The sequence below is a fragment of the Hemitrygon akajei genome, chromosome 1 (assembly GCF_048418815.1).
Source record: "Hemitrygon akajei chromosome 1, sHemAka1.3, whole genome shotgun sequence".
NCBI lineage: Eukaryota > Metazoa > Chordata > Chondrichthyes > Myliobatiformes > Dasyatidae > Hemitrygon > Hemitrygon akajei.
Window position 1 is genome coordinate 197,570,977 of NC_133124.1, and position 17,769 is coordinate 197,588,745.

Consider the following 17,769-nt stretch of genomic DNA (forward strand, 5'->3'; position numbering starts at 1 on the left):
GTTGAAATCCCCAATTAACAACCGCATCATTTCCTTTGCGACATGCCAATTTTAACTCTTGATTCAACCTGCACCCTATATCCAGGCTACTGATTGGGGGCCTATATATAACTCCCATTATGGTCCTTTTGCACACAATTTCTCAGCTTTATCCATACTGACTCTACATCTCTATGTTACCCCTCTCAAGGGACTGAATTTCATTCCTCACCCACAGAGCAGCCCCACCCCCTATGCCCACATGTCTGTCCTTTCGATAGGACGCATACCCTTGAGTATTTTTTCCCAGTCCTGGTCCTCTTGCAGCCATGTCTCTGTTATTCCTACAAAATCATACTCTGCCATACAGAGCCTCAAGCTCATCCACATTTTCTCTTACACTTCCTGTATTCACGTAGAATACTTTTAATCCATTACTCCCCTCAACTTTCACGTCGAGTCCTATTGCACTTGGCCATACTCTCCGATCCCTTCCTGAGCGCTCTGCCCCGTTAATTCTGTTGTATTCTTTAACTTTTCTTATTCTGTCTGTCCCTTTAACCCCATCCTTATATTTCCAGTTCGTCTCCACCCCCCCCCCCCCCACTTAGTTTAAACACACCCGAGCAGTGGCACACCTGCCTGCCAGAATGCTGGTCTCTCTCCTGCAGATCCTGGCCATTAAAGTATCTTCCAGTAACTTCGCCACCTCTGAACTTCTCCACCTCTAGCTCTGAGGCTTAATGGCCTGTTCTAGGAAAATAATTCCGTGATTTAAAGGCTTATTATAGAAGAGCTTTTGATAGTTCTGGGCCTGTGCTCACTGGAATTCTGAAGAATAAGGGTTGACCCAAATGAAACCGATATTGAACATTCTCGATAGAGTCGATGTACAGAGGTGTGGTAGTCTAAGACCAGAAGACAATCCGTTGGCATAGAGGGTTGTCCTTTTAGAACGAAGATAAAAGAGAATTTATTTATCTAGCGAGTGGACTTCGTTGTTTCAGGCTGCTGTGGAGTTCAACTCTTAGGGTATAATTAAAGTAGAGCTTGACAAATTCTTCACGAGTCAGAGCATGAAGGGAAATGGGGAGAAAGAAGGGGTTTAGTGCGAAAAAGTAACGTGGATCAGACAGGATGAAATGGGAAAGCAGATTCGATGGACTGAATGGCTTATTTCTGTTCCTATATCTACTAGTTTCGACTTATGGTTTTGCAAAGACGCTATCAATATTCCCCGGCCTGATCGTACTTACAGGGAATTCATAAGGCGTTTTGTGTTCCATTAACGACTTTTGGCTTATTGGCTTCACATTTTTTGCCTCTATGCATGATCAATGCGGACATGTGTTCTGCTCGGTTCTGCAGCGGGAAACTCCGATGGTAATGGTACAGAGTGTTTCGACCTAATTGCACTCCTCAGTAATGCAGTAGATTGATGCTTGGAAATGACGTGACATAAACAACGCCTTCAAATTTTGACACATTACTGAATAACATATCTTTCGGGATTCTTTTTCCAAGAAAGAGGTAATGTCTTCAACATTTACCAAGCATCTAGATATTAACTATTAACTAGTTAATTATTATTACTCGATTGTCGTAGTAGTGATGAAAGGCAACGGTTTGGTTGTTAAATAGCTTTGTCTCAAAAGAGTAACGCAAATTGCTGGAGGAACTTTGCCGTCCAGCCAGCATCTATGGAAAAAGAGTAAACATGGGGCGTTCCCGGTCATGATCCTACATGTATTTTTCTGTGTATTCGCTTGATTTCCAGAATCTGTAAATGATATCTTCTTTGGTCTTTCGCGTTTAATCTGTTTCCTGTCAGTTGTCAGCATTTTGTTAGAGTTTAGAATATTTAGTTTTATTTGAACTATTTTATTGTTTTCTTTCTTTCTAATTTGAATTCAATAGCCGTGAGTTAATGTTAAATCAATACAAGACAGTTAGGCCCTACTTGGAGTACTGTGTTCAGTTCAGGTCACATCATTGAACATAGCACGTAGAAAGCCTACAGCGCAATACAGGCTCTTCAGCTCACTGAGCTGTGCCGAGCATGTCCTTACTTTAAAAATTACCTACAGTAACCAGAGCCCTCTATTTTTCTAATCTCCATATACCTATCCAGGAGTCTCTTAAAAGACCCTATTGTATCCGCCTCCACCACTGTCGCCGGCAGTCCAATCCACGCACTCACCACTTTCTGCGTAAAATGCTGAGCCCTGACATCTCTGTACCAACCTCAAAGCACCTTAACACTGTGCCCTCTCGTGTTAGCCATTTCAGCCCCGGGGAAAAAGCCTCTGACTATCCACATGATCAATGCCTCTCATCATTTTATACACACTATATTACTGCAGGGAGTATGTGGCTGCAATAGAAAGTGTGCGGAGGAGATTTGCAAGGATGTTGCCTAGATTGGAGAACATGTCTTATGAGAATGGGTTGAGTGAACTTACCAGTTTCTCATTGGAGCGACCGGGAATAAGAGGTGACCTGACAGAGGTGTACAAGACGATGAAAGGCATTGATCGTGTGGATAGCCAGGCTTTTCCTCCCAGGGCTGAAATGGGTGACACTAAGGGACATAGATTTAAGGTGCTTGGAAGTGATCCTGGAGGATGTCAGAGGGCGTATTTTCACACAGAGCGTGCTGGATGAAGTGGAATGCACTATCCGCGGTGGTGGTAGAAGGGGATACAAATAAAGTCTTTTAAGAGACTCTCAGATGGATCCATAGAGGTTTGAAAGACAGAGGGCTATGCATTTGGATCATTCTTAGCAGCTTCTAGAGTCGGTTACATGGTCGGTATAACATTGCAGGTCGAAGCATATGTAATTGCTGTAGATTTTTATGTTTATCTTCTATTACGATATGGCTTCTGATTTCACTTGAATGATGTTTTCTGAAAATATCGCCATTTGCTTCCCGTTCAATTTCAGAGTGCTGCCAGAACAACCTACATGTCGTACGGGGGTGTTGTATCAGGACCCAAATGCAGGACGCAGACACTGCAATACTATGAACAGGGAAGGACGAGGGACTCGGAACAAGGAGCCTGGGGTGGACTCCAAGCCCGAGACAGGACAAGCACTCACAACCTGGGTCTTGCCTCGGGCTCGGACCCACAAACCCAGGCGAAGACGTGACGATGCTTGGCTAGAGACCTGGGGTCTTGAGGCTTGGCTAGAGACTTGAGACTGGGGTCGAGGCTTGGCTTGAGGCTTGGGTCGAGGCTTGGCTTGAGGCTTGAGGCTGGGTTCGAGGCTTGGCTTGAGCTTGGAGGCAGACTAGGACTGTACATAAACATAGAGCCATAACTTCTCCTTCGACAAGGCAGGACCCATCTTTAACAAGATCATAACATGAGACTGGACGGGACATTGACACAGAGCCGGGACTTCTCTTTGACAAGCCGGGACTCAACTTTCACTTCACACTAATGTGGGGCATGACGATCCGTCGGGTAATGGCAGAACGGCCTGACTTACCCCACGGAGGTGAGCAGAAGACAGGACAGATTCCCCCCGCAGGGCAACGACAGAACGGGCTGACTTACCCTACGGAGGAGAGGACAAGACAAGACAGATTTCCCCCGCAGCGCAACAGCAGAGCGGTCTGACTTATCCCACGGGGCGATGACAGGAAGACACAAGCACTGAAGGACGACAGACAGTTCCATCTCTGCATCGGGACTGCTCCGAGTAGCCGTTATGGCCAGCAATCTTGGCTGGCTACGGAAATAACCGGATCCCTACCTATCTAGGAGTGGCCCAGCTACCACGGGAAACGGTCGAATCCATACGGCAATGACAGCACCGACTACAGGCAGAAAGGCTAAAAGAAGCAACGGTTCTCCAACGCAGCCTAAAGATGGCAAGTGGCCGTACCAGCCTTCCGCCAGACATTTGCTCGATGAGAATCCTGCCAAGGAAGCTGACAAGACGACTCCCCAACTACACTCAATCCCAGGGCCGCTTATATTCCCAGACAACGAGATGAGCACCATGTGTTTATGGTTTAGTCCAACCGAAACAAGGGACAGCCGGAGGACCTGGAGCCCGGGGCCCGAGGAACCAGGACCTGTCCATGACACTACTTCCTTACAAACCTATAAAATCACAACGTACTTTTGAGTACTTATCTTCATGTATTTTATTTGCATTCCTTTCTAAACGTTTTCCGCCTGTAGTATGTTCTACCGTCTCGTTCGTCCATAAGATCCGCTGGTCAATTTCCCTCCTCCGTGGTCCAATATTCCTTTTTTGTGCAGTTACATAACTAAGTAAATCGGTGAATAATGCCCAAGTACTTTGTTAATATGCTAACTCATTGCTCAATGCCATCGTAATTTATCAACCTATTAGTCAAGTTTTGATAGGAGATTCATTTCTTCATCCCTTCTAAAGTTTCCAATTATAGGTATTCTAAATTTCCTCCTTCAGAACCCCACATTGAACTCAGCCATTAATGTTGCTTTATGGTAAATCTTTAATTATCTCTCCTCCCCCACTTTATTGTCGGTCAATTTTACATCAAAATAATATCGAATGATACTGCACCAATGCAATTTATGAAACATTATTTGGAAGAGTTATTGATAAGTGAATTCTGCCTTCAAAATACAATCAGGGCTTAATATTGATTTATTTTTTTTCTGAAACTCGACACTCACCAGAACAGGTCAGACTGACATCATTCTTGTGGTTGCAATGATGATGAGTCCTTAAATAATATGGACAGTCGCATAAGCTCGACTCATTACCTTGAAATGCAAGGGTTTTGTTCCATACAGGGTCTTCTCCCTCTCCAAAATAAGCTCCCCTCAGCACAGAAACCAATTATTTCCTGCTCGGGAACCTGTTCCTGTGTCTGTCAAATTACATAAATGTATCTGTCTCTGTTGTTTCCACAGGCTGATAGTGCAATATGCACAAATTTCTCTGTGTGAAGCAATTATCTCCCGGCCCTTTTAGCCGGCTGAATTCGACTAACAGCATGCAATCTATTTGTAGAAAACTGATCCTTGGGGAAACACTGTGACATAATGCCCTGTACTGCAATTTTATTACCCTCAATACCGTAAGCTGTCAGTCATCTTTAGTTAATATCATCGATACTTGTCGAAAGTTTATTTTAATTAAAGCTGTCTTGTTCTGCGAGCCTGTAACTGATTATTCCCAACCCTTTGCTGCATTCTTTTCAGTATTAGAACTGCTGTCCCATGTTCACATTTTCACATCAAAGCAATATCGAACGATACTGTATTGAGACAACTAATTCCTGAAGACGAAGAATTATTGATGACTGATTTCTGCCTTCAAAGTGCAATCAAAGCTTAATATTGATTTGTTCAGTAACCGGTTACTCACCAGAACATTTCAGACTGACATCGTTCTTGTGGTTGCAACTATCATTCCTTGAAGAATACGGGCAGTCGCACAGGCTCGACTCATTACCTTTACATTCAAGGACTCTGCTCCATACGGACCCGGTTCCCTCTCCAAAATAAGCTCCCCCCATCACAGAAACAGCGACTCCGCATTGAAGGTGATTGCACACCACGTTGGCATTATTCATATTCCAGTGCAGGTCACACACCGTTCCCCAGGATTCACCAAACTGCAACTCGAGTCTTCCCGAACATTCGTCATTTCCGGACACCAATCTTGCAGTTCTGTGACCTGATAAAGTTGTGACAAGAAAACATGGCAAAGAAAATTATAACAATGTACAGTCAAATCATATTAAGTTCAGCATATATCAGGATCCGAAATCGTTGGGTTACTATCAGTTCTCTGAGGGATATCCTGGCTTTCCACCAACAGAATACATCGTATTTATTCATTTCTGATGAATTAATTTTTACTGAACATTTTGCACATCCATGTTGGAAGTTAATTGTATGAGCGAACAAAACAGCCGGTAATAATAATAGATCAGAAATATTCTGAAGTCCGTAACAAACTATCTTTTGATCGCCAGGTGCATATTCTATGTTCCTCATTTGGTCCACATAATCCAAATTCTATAAATAGAGCGTTTTCTCTGTTTCCATAAAACCATGTAACAATTACAGCACGGAAACAGGACATTTCGGCCCTTCTAGTCCGTTCCGAGCGCTTACTCTCACCTAGTCCCACTGACCCCCACTCAGCCCATAACCATCCATTCCTTTCCTGTCCATATACCTATCCAGTTTTACTTTAAATGACAATACCGAACTTGCCTCTACCACTACCGCTTCTGCTGGAAGCTGGTTGCTCGTAACTACCACTCTGAGTAAAGAAATTCCACCTCGTGTTATCCTAAAGTTCTGCCCCCAATTCTCAACCCATGTTCTCTTGTTTGAATCTCCCCTACTCTCAATGGAAAAAGCCTATCCACGTCAACTCTATCCCTCCACACATAACTTTAAATACCGCTATACTGTCCCCCGTCAATCTTCTACGCTTCAAAGAATAAAGGCCTAACTTGTTCAACCTTTCCCTGTAACTTAGGTGCTGAAACCGAGGTAACATTCTAGTAAATCTTCTCTGTGCTCTCTCTATTTTGTTGAAGTCTTTCCTATAATTCGGTGACCAGAACTGTACGCAATACTCCAAATTCGGCCTTACCAATGCATTGTACAATTTTAACATTACATCCAAACTCCTATACTCAAAGCTCTGATTTATAAAGGCCAGCATACCAAAAGCTTTCTTCACCACCCTATCCACATAAGATTCCACTTTCAGGGAACTATGCACCATTATTCCGAGATCACTCTGTTCTACTGCATTCTTCAATGCCCTTCCATTTACCATGTATTTGCGACTTGTATGTGTGTGTGTGTGTGTGTGTGTGTGTGTGCGTGCGTGCGTGCGTGCGTGCGTGCGTGCGTGTGTGTGTGTGCGTGCGTGCGTGCGTGCGTGCGTGTGTGTGTGTGTGTGTGTGTGTGTGTGTGTGTGTGTGTGTGTGTGTGTGTGTGTGTGTGTGTGTGTGTGTGTGTGTGTGTGTGTGCATAGTACGAAAACAAAATTCCCAGCAATAGTGTCTGTGGAACACCGCTGGTCATGTTTGCTCACAAGAAAATCATTCCTCTATTGTGCAGGACATTATGTCATTATGTAGCTAATTATGTTGCTCGGCATGCAAACAATACGCCCGAACTTTCTGAGAGATTAGCATGCGAAGACATGGAAAGACGTTACCAAACTTTACTTGTATGTCTTCATTGATATTCTCAGCTACTCTTCAAACACTCAACTGAATTAGTGAGACATGTTGACCCCACACAAAGGTATGACCAATAATCTAATTTGCATCTGCTTTTCCAGTTTTTCTTCTTCTGGATGTGTACAGGTACAATTGTTTCGAGTTCCAACCCTTTGCGCACTTTGTGAGAAGTCAACGATAAGGTCAGACGAAGTATGCCCGGCAACCTCAATAATTTCAGCAATTTCCATAATAGGTGTTTTCATATTTAAGAAACGCTGAAATAAATGCATTACCTATTATTTATGCAAACACAGATACTAACAAATCTGCTGTTCCAGAAGTATCCTAACACATGCTTGAGCTTTCGGATGCAAATTACGAGAATTCCTTCCCCTGTCAAACGCTAAGAATTCCCAGATATACGCGCTGTCCGATTGAACCCAGCATGCGATTGAGGAATGGAAGCTGTTGAGCTGTAAAACTAGTTTGCTGCCATGGGAAATGCGTGGTTTCTAAAGGATGAGTTGTATAAATATGGTGAATACAAGCGTTCTTTACTTTCAGAAATAATTTATCAAAACCTGAATGCATAGGTTTAGCGGAGATAGCAGATGTTTCACAAGGACCTGAGGGGCAAACTCTTCATCTACATGACGGTCTGTCGACGGAGAGCAGCATGAGGAAGTGGTTGAGGTAAGTAAAGTGACAATATTTGAAAGCAATTTAGATAGCTAAAGGATAGGAATTGTTTTGAAGGATATAGGAACTCAAACGAACGAAGTTTGTCATATTGGTTGTCATGGGGGATTATTGACTTCTTTCTTTTGGTGGGGGTGGGGGAGGGAGAACTGTTTCTGTGCTGTATCAGACTACTAATCAACAGCTGGCAATGCTGGAACCGGGAACATTTCGGCGGCATGAGCATCATCTGTCAGGGAAGAGAATTTCTCGGCATTAAGAGAAAGAGCATTAAAAACTGAAAACATGAAGGACTAAATGATTCAAAAGACCGGAGAGGGAACATTTACCGAGGTACTTGTATAGAAAATGTTTGGCGGGCGATAGGACAGGACTGATACCGTGACATATTGCGTTATTAATCAATGATTGCAAATGCTCTATGCAGGAACAAATAAAAACAAACTATAGTGGAACTGAGCGTGACAATCATCATCTGTGAGGAAAGAAAATTCTCGACGTTTCTGGTCGGGATCTGTGCAGTCCTGACGACATCATTTTCTCTCACACCACAAATGTTACTCGACTCTTTTGAGTAGTTGAGCTGATATTGGACTATATGTGCACTTGTTTGTAGTATTTAATTAACATCAGAGTAGAAGTACGATAACAGGAAATGCAATTCCAACATGACGGGATTAATCCCGACATAAATTGGATTTAGTTCGACATCACAAGCGAAGAGTGGTCCGCCCCGCTTATTTGCTATCGGAGTCATCCCGGACGACATCAAAATGGCGGGAACACAGATACAAAAACCTCATGTTTACCTTTGCAAATAACGCCGACATCGTCTGAATGTGAGTAGCCAGGGTCAACCCATTCATCGATTATACACTCTTGCAGACTGGCCTCTCTCCCGCTGCACTTGACTTCAGAAAATAGAACGGGTCCGGATCCTTGCCCAAAGTGAGCATTGTCCAGGGTTTTCTCCGCGGCGCCACAGTCCAGCTCCCGACACGCCACAGCCGAGGCTCGCTCGTTCAACTTAGGAATCCACTTACGATTCCACACAGTCCACCAGTTTCCCTTGTAGAGAATTTCTACTCTCCCGGCGCATCGACTGCCACCATTCACCAATCTTAACTTTCTTTCTGAAAAATAACAGAAAATAAAATATCATAAGGCAGAGACGAATTAAGACACCTCAAACATTAAAATTATTCATGAACAACGTGATGATCAACGGGGAGATCAGGCTGTGGCAAATCCGGAATAAGTTGCTTAATATAACGAAAGTAAGCAAAGGGTTACGTAACGTCTAGAGAACAGAGAGTCAACCGGTCATTCTACGGGAAGACGTGGGTGTTTCCGAGGAAAACAAGATGATCTGCTTCAATGTTCCCTCGAATTTGCTTTACAGCTTTGCGGACCTAGAATGCTCTAATCAAAGAAGTATTAAACACCTTTAAAACTGTACACCTTTTAAAATATTTAAATGTAAAAAAAAAAACCAGCTCCGCGGCTCCGCGGCCGCTCACTCACAAAACTTATAGGGAACATTGACTCCTTTTTACTCCTCGGAGAGCTGCTGATGGACTGTTCCTTCCGTGCCTCCACTATAGTTGGTCCTCTTCAATCGGGTAATCGAATATAAACATTAATGGATGTGTGGAAATATCCTGGAGAAAGGGTCGAACTGAGCCTCCACGTGTCGTCAGCTTAGTACTAAAAGGATGGACTGAAAAATGGGAGTTTTTTTTTTACTTTCAGGAATTAATAAAGTCAGCGGAAACTCTTTCTCTGCTCACTGCCCTGTATGAAGTTTGGTGCTTGTCGTCGTTTATACTCCGTAACAATTAATTTCAACAACCCAGACCATCAGTGAAAATTCAGCGAGGTTACCTGACTGTTCGGTCTGACAATCCACTGGACGGCCTGAAATGAGAAATGTACAATTAGATTTCTCTTTGGAGTTACAGGTGTGGTAACTTATGGATTATGAAGTCATGGTAAGAGGGACATGAAATTAATATGCGATCAATGGTAAAAACACCCGCATCTCCCACCTTACCCCCACCACCACATCCGCCTCCCTCCCACGCTAGGTCCCGCCCTCCGAGCTCTTTGTTCCGCTGCATTACTTGACTTTGTGGCTCTGAAGACGCCGCTGCGATTCTCACAATAAATTTAAATTCAAAAGCAAAATAACATGATATTTTCCATTTGGCAGACTCATCCATGTAATCACATCACTCACTGCCGCTCACGTATTTCAGGATATTACAAATGGCGGGTTGTTATTACTTCAACTAAACTTGCGAACATTCTCATTGCTTGACATTGCCTTCTGCGTAAAAGGCAACTTGAATGCAGACTAATGGGGTTACTCTGCCGAAAAAGAAACCTGTTCTCCACTCTGTCCATTTAGGGACGACAAAGTTCATTTCTCTCTTCATATTCGTTTCCGGATATTGTTAGAATTATATTCTAATGTTTATAAATGCGTTCGTTGATACAGTGGTTAACACACCAAAAACGGATGACGATTTGCTCCCAGTCGGACTGCTCCGAACACGTCTGCTCCAGTGACAGGAACCGTCTGACGCATTGCTTTGTTCATGTGATCGATTTTAACAGGTGGAAAATGCATGGTTATTTTCATGAACTCAAGGTCACTGTTATAATTTGTGAACGGTTTTCACGTCTTTTCCTCTGGTCCAGTTCAACCACACTCTTCAACTTATATCAGAATCAGAATCAAGTTTATGATCACCGGCATATGTCGTGAAATTTGTTAACTTAGTAGCTGCAGTTCAATGCAATTCTCAATATAGAAGGAAAAGAAATACAATAATATTAATAGTAATAATAATTTAATAAATAAATCAATTACAATATACGTATATTGAATAGATTACAAATGGAATGGAACATCACCTTCACGGCTAGGTTAGACCTGCCAGAGAACGAATCTAGACTAGATCTAGTAGTAGGATCGTAACTAGCTAAGTCAAGGAGGTAAGCATGCCTTTGCCGCTTTGCAGGTTATGCCTCTTCAGGCAAAGACTGCACCTAACGTGGACGCCGGCAGCAGGGCGTCTGATGGTGTCTGTGGCAGATGAATCCAAAAGAGCCACCTTGGCGACATGCGGAGAAACCAGAGTGTTGGTCAATGGATGGCATCACTAGACTAGTTAGTTGCCACTGCGGGGCAGCTTCCTTATCTGCTAAGTTTATTGCACTCCTGTGTTCCACTTAGCATCAGATTTGGAAGCCCAGAGAGACTGTATGGTGGGGGCACGACACCGTCTGTCTTATTACTATACAAGGCGTGTTGGAATAGAAACTCTCAGCACAGTCAAAATCGAAATTAATGGGCAGCCGAAGAAAAAAGATTAAAAATCATGGAAAAAAAACTGAATTATATATATTTTAAAAATGAGGTGCTGTTCAAGGGGGCAATGACCACTAAGGAATCAGATGGCAGAGGGGAAGACGCTGTTCCTGAATCACTGAGTATGTGCCTTCAGGCATTTGTACCTCTTAGCTGATGATAACGGTGAGAAAATTGCATGCCTTGGGTGCAGGACGTCCTTAATAATAAAGCTCCCTTTCTTGAAGATGTGGATATTTTGTAGGCTAGTAGCCAAGATGAAGCCGACTAAATTTACAACCCTCTGTAGCTTATTCCTATCCTGTTCAATAGCCACTCCCCTCCCGCTCCACGTCCCATACCAGACAGTAATGCAGCCTCTCAGAATGCTATCCACGGTACATCTATAGAAGTGTTTGAGAGTTTTTGCTAATATACCAAATCTTGTCAAACTCGGAATGATGTATAGTCGCTGTCCTTCCCTGTTTATAACTGCATCAATATGTTGGGACCAGGTTAGGTCCTCATAGATCTTGACACCCAGGAATTTGAAACTGCTCCCTCTCTCCACTTATGATCCCTTTATGAGGATTGATATGTGCTCCTTCATCTTATCTTCCTGAAGTCCACAATCAGCTCTTTCGTCTTACTGGCGTTGAATGCCCGGTTGTTGCTACGACGCCACTAGACTATTTGGCATATCTCGCTCCTGTACGCCCTCTCGTCAACATCTGTGATTCTACCAACAATGGTCGTATCATCAGCAAACTTATAGATAGTATTTAAGCTGTGCCTCGCCACACATTCATAGTTATAGAGAGAGTAGAGCAGTGGGCCAAGCGCACACCCCTGAGCTGCACCAGTGTTGATCGTCAGCGAGCAGAAGATGTCATCACCAATTGGAACAGATTGTATTCCTCCGGTTAGGAAGTCGAGGATCCAATTTTATTATGTTGTTAATAAGGCAATGTTGACGCTCATTATGTTAGGTCTATGTCTCATAAGTCGTAATACGAATAAATTAACTCAGCGTCAGGACTGGATAAAATGACGAGTTTTTTTTTAAATTCAGCGGCAGCTTAACCCCTTGCGCATCGATGTAGAGCGTCAGCTTGGGAACACTTCCCTCCTCAAAGAAGTTTTCACATTCGCTCTGTGGTTGTGTGGGCTTCCTCAGCTTTCTTGCTACATTCCAAAGACATATGCTTATGGCTGGTGAGTTGTTGGCAAGCAATGTTGCCACCATGAGCATAGCGATATCTTTGTGCAGAGCAGTGCAAGCCTCGCTGATTGGATTTGACCCCGACATCATAGGTCACTGTATGTTTCGAACTACATGTGACAAATAAGTAAAGATTTTTCTTTCGTAACAGTTGAAACATTATCAATTTGCTGTTGTTTAAACCTCTTCGTTGTGTATTGAGGAGAACTATTTTTAAATTATTTTCTTAGCGGATGATAAAAAAGAAACCTATCAAACTCTCTAATCGACGTACTTTTCAGAACAAAAATCAGTTTAGTTCTTCTACTCTTAATTTTCTTCATCCTGCACTTATTACATCTCATGAAATCCCATGAACTGCCCTATGCATGATCTTCAGGGTTCCACCAAGCAATAGTTTATGGTATCCAATGAAACAACCAACCAGCAAGCCATCCTATGTGGGAAGATATCAGAGTACCGGGAGAAACAGGCGAGCTCACAGGGAAACATACGCTGCACATCTCGCAGATAGCACCTTCGAGTAGACACAAGAGCGCGTCTCTACAACTACACAGTTGCAGCACGACGCAGTATTACGTAAAGGATACTTCTAGTACGTTGCATTAATAGAGACACTGCGCTCAGGCACAGGTGATCGGCATTCAGTTCTAAACTCAACTTCTCCCTGTGTGGAGTATCACGTATTCCATCTGAAACTTGGGTTTTGCCCACTTCCCAGATAGAGGTTAATTTTAAGTTAACTGGGAACTTTAAAGTATTCCTGGAATATGTCCCCAGGCCAATAAGACATAGGAGCAGAATTAGGATATTTGGCCCATTGAGTGTGTTCCTCCATTTCATTAAATTCCTCTTAGCTCCAGTCTCTTGCCATTTTTCTATATCCCTTCATCTCCTGACCAATGAAGAATATAACAAGCTCTGCCTTTAATATACATAACGACTCTGCTTCCACAGCTACATGTGGCAAGGATTTCTATCGATTCCCCATTCTCTATGGAAGAAAGAAATAAATTACCCTCCGTGTGCTTTTTAAAAGAACGCCCTTATATTCTGAAGCTGTATCGTCTGGACTTTGACTTTCCCACGACTGGAAATATCCTCTGCTCATCCGCTTTGTCAGATCCTTTCTGTATCTGACAGTTCTCAGCTACATAAGAGCACTTTCTTCTTTATTATAGTGAATATTGCTTTGAATCTCCTTTGATTCCTTTGCAACTTCAGCATATCCTTTCGAGGATAAGGGGCCCAAATATGCTCACTATAATGCAAGTAAGGCATCCCCTTTGCTTTATTAATTCTCCCCATTAGATCGTTGTTTTTATGTTCTAGTCCTCTTGAAATGAATGCTAATATTGCAGTTGCTTTCGTCACCACATATTCAGCCTGCAAATTCACTTTTGCACCTTGGTTATTTTTTCGCATTTTCTTTTCATTTAGAAAGTAGTCAGCCTTTTCAATTCTTCCAGCAAATCTCACGAATCATTTACTTTCCGATACATTAATCCCTTTGCCATATATTTGCCCACTCTTCTCATCTGCCGAAGACCTTCTGTAGCCTCTTTACTTTCTCGAAACGACCTGCCCCACCAACTATATTCATATCATCTGCAAGCTGCAATAAAGCTATTAATGCCATCATCCAATTCATTGGCATTAAACGCAAAAATAAACGGTCCCAACACAATCTCCTGTGAAATACTAAAGTCACTGGCAGCCAGCCGTAAAACGTTACCTTTATACCTACACTTTGCCTCCTGCCGATCAGCCATTGCTTTCTCCATGCTAAATTATTTCTGTAAATCCATGGGCTCCTAACCTGTTATGCAGCGTCATCTGTGGCACCTTGCCAAAGGCCTTTTAAAAATCCAAGTACACAACATCAACGATTTCTCCTTCATCTATCCTGCTAGTTATTTCTGCAAAGAGCTCCAATAGATTTGTCGAGCAAGATTTTCTGTTGAAGAACTATGCTGACTGCCGCCTATTTTATTATGTGCTTTCAGTTACCCTGAAATCTCAATCGTAATAATTGATACGAACATCTTCCCAACCACTGAGGCCAGCTAACTGTCCTATAGTTTCATTTCTTCTGCTTCTCTCCCTTTTTGATGCGTGGAGTGACTTTTGCGAAGTATCGGTCTTCCAGAATCTTGCCAGAATCTGCGGATCGTTGAATGATCATTACTAATGCCTCCACAATCCCTTCAGCCACCTCTTTCAGAACGTTTGGTGCCCATTTCAATATCATTAGACAATAGACAATAGGTGCAGAAGTAGACCATTCGGCCCTTCGAGCCTGCACCGGCATTCTGAGATCATGGCTGATCAATTACTATCAATACCCGGTTCCTGCCTTGTCCCCATATCCCTTGATTCCCCTATCCATAAGATACCTATCTACTTCCTTCTTGAAAGCATCCAGAGAATTGGCCTCCACTGCCTACCGGGGCAGTGCATTCCAGACCCCCACAACTCTCTTGGAGAAGAAGTTTTTCCTTAACTCTGTCCTAAATGACCTACCCCTTATTCTCAAACAATGCCCTCTGGTACTGTACTCTGCCAGCATCTGGAACATATTTCCTGCCATATTAGCTGGCTTACTTTCATATTCCCTCTTTACCTTTTAATGACTTTATAGTTGTTTTTTTTTGTTTTGAAATGCTTCTCATTCCTTTCACTTCCCACCAGGTGTTGCATTTATATGCCCTCCTTTGGTTTTTATGCTGGCTTTGACTTCTCATGTTAGCCACGGTTGTATCATCTTTCCTTAAGAAGACTTTTTCCTTTCTTCTTCTGCAGGACGTATTTATCCTGTGTCTTCCGAATTGCTTTCAGAAATGTCAGATCGTTATTATCTGCCGGAAAATTAATTTTCCAATTAATTCTGGCCAACTACTATCATGTTTCTGTAATTCACTTACTCCACTGTAATACTGATTCATCTGATCTTAACTCCTTCTTCACAAATTTCAGGTTAATTCGATTATATTATGATCACTTCTCCGCTGAGAATTTTTTTCTTCAAGCTCTCTGATAAACTACAGTTCATCGCACAAAACACATTCCTGAATAGCTGATCACCAAGTGGGCTCAACTATGACCAGCTCTAAAAGCCCTCTCGTAGGCACTCGATAAATCTCCCTTACTGGATTCCAGCACAAACATAACTTTCTCAATCAACCTGCATATTGAAATCACCCATAACTATTGTAACCTTACACTTTTGTCATGTATTTGCTACCTCCCCTTGAAATTTGTAGGTTACATCCTTACAACTGTTTGAAAATCTCAATGCAACTCCCATCAGGGTCATTTTTCCCTTCCAGTTCTTTAACTTTATCCACAATAAGTTAACATCTTCGGATCTGATTTCATTTCATTATAATGCATGATATTCTATTTTATCATCAGAGCCATGACGCCGACTCTGCCCTCCTGCCTATCCTTTCGATACAATGTGTACCCTTGGGCATTTAACACTCAGCTAGAATCTTCATTCATCCATGATTCTGTGATGCCTACAATATCAGACTTGCCAATCTGAAATTGTGCCGCAAGTCCATTTACGTTATTCCACATGCTGACCGCATTCAAATATGACACTTTCAATGCTGTATTTACTCTTTCCAATTTTGTCCGGTTATTACGTTCCAACTCATCCTGTTCACTGCAGTTTTGCCCTATAAACAGTCTGTTATCAATACATATTGCCTCTATTTGTAAACCATCATCAGCACTATCATCGGATTTTCCCATGAATTACCATGCATTGAAATACACGTGGATCAGGACACTAGTAGCACCATGTTCAACTTTTTGATTCCTAATTTTGTCTAATGTCATACCGATATCTCCAACCATATCAACTCCACTAATTGTTTTAATACACAGGTTGCGACCCCAATGCAATTCTAGTTTTAAGGCCGACCATGCGTCATTAACAATCGTTCCCGCTGGGTGATTAAACTCACCCCCGTTCAAGGCAAATCGTCCCTTCTGTGTAGGTCCCATCTTCTCTGGAAGAGATTCTAATAATCCAAGTACTGTATGCTTTCCTTCAAATAGGGACATTAGCCACGTAATAAATTGTTTAATATTCCCAGTTCAGGCTTCACTTACACGTGCTACGGATAGCAGTCCTGAGATTACAAACCAAGAGGTCCTGCCCATTAACTAAGCGCCTAACTCACTACAATCCCTATGTAGAATCTCGTAACTTGTCCTACCTATGTAATTGGGACATATATGAACCACCGCTTGTGGTTGTTCGACCTCCCACTTAAGAATGCTAAGGACTCAATCAGAGATATTCCCGGGCTCTGGCACCCGGGAGGCAATTTACCATCCGGTATGTTGGTGATTGGGAGAATCTATGGCTGGAGATTTAGAAAGAAGGAACATTTAAAATAGCATTCAATTGTAAGTTAATGTTTGCCGCTCGGCACAGGCTCGAAGCCCGGAAGGAGCGAAAGTGTGTGTGTGTGTGTGTGTGTGTGTGTGTGTGTGTGTGTGTGTGTGTGTGTGTGTGTGTGTGTGTGTGTGTGTGTGTGTGTGTGTGTGTGTGTGTGTGTGTGTGTGTGTGTGTGTGTGTGTGAGAGAGAGAGAGAGAGAGAGAGAGAGAGAGAGAGAGAGAGAGAGAGAGAGAGAGAGAGACTACATACGTAGCTCTGCTTTCCGAGAGAGAAATTAATTCATTTCTATCCAGAAATAACAAAAATAATTTGCTTTCATTTAAGGGGTCGCGGAGAGAGTATATTTAAATGTAAATGAATATTGAACTTTATGAAAATCTATCGATATTCAGTTCGCATAGTTATTAGCTTAATCAGAATTTCTGAACAAAATATGTATTTTTGAATTGGAATCTAATTTTCACCACGGATTCATGCCTGAATGACTCATGTTATTATGATCTGATTTGAAAGACGTATCTATAAATAAATTATCTAGTGCCCGATGCCAATTAGGATCTCATGGACCAAGGACTCAGGGAGACATAAGGTGAAATGTTTTAATTTTCTCCATGCTCTACATCTTTTCCCTGAGTTTAAAATATCTACGAATACAAGTTGATATATGACGTGAATTCATTTTAAAATAAATAGCAAACAAGTATTCAGCAAACGAGATAAAAGTCAAGAATACGCGGCAGATTAGGATGTATCTGCGTCAAGAGAAACAGACAGTTTCCTTCGTTGAGCATTCCACGAATGCTGTGTACTCTGCTTTAATGTTAATTTATTTTGTCCGTCACTGTATCTTGATGATTTCCTAGGTTTTTTTTTCCCGTTATACGGCAGTAACGCA

The 17,769-nt window shown here is 42.4% G+C and overlaps 1 protein-coding gene across 1 annotated transcript in view; it reads right to left on the bottom strand.

Moving 5' to 3' along the window:
- The window catches only part of LOC140728929 (scavenger receptor cysteine-rich domain-containing protein DMBT1-like), a 43,407-nt gene extending 27,189 nt beyond the window's left edge, over nt 1-16,218 (bottom strand). The window contains exons 1-3 of the mRNA XM_073048073.1: nt 15,999-16,218; nt 8,692-9,015; nt 5,356-5,667 (exon numbers count right to left, since the gene is read on the bottom strand). Coding sequence (XP_072904174.1) covers nt 5,356-5,667; nt 8,692-9,015; nt 15,999-16,218 — 856 coding nt within the window. The remainder of the gene's footprint in view (nt 1-5,355; nt 5,668-8,691; nt 9,016-15,998) is intronic.
- Between the last annotated feature and the right edge of the window lie 1,551 nt (nt 16,219-17,769).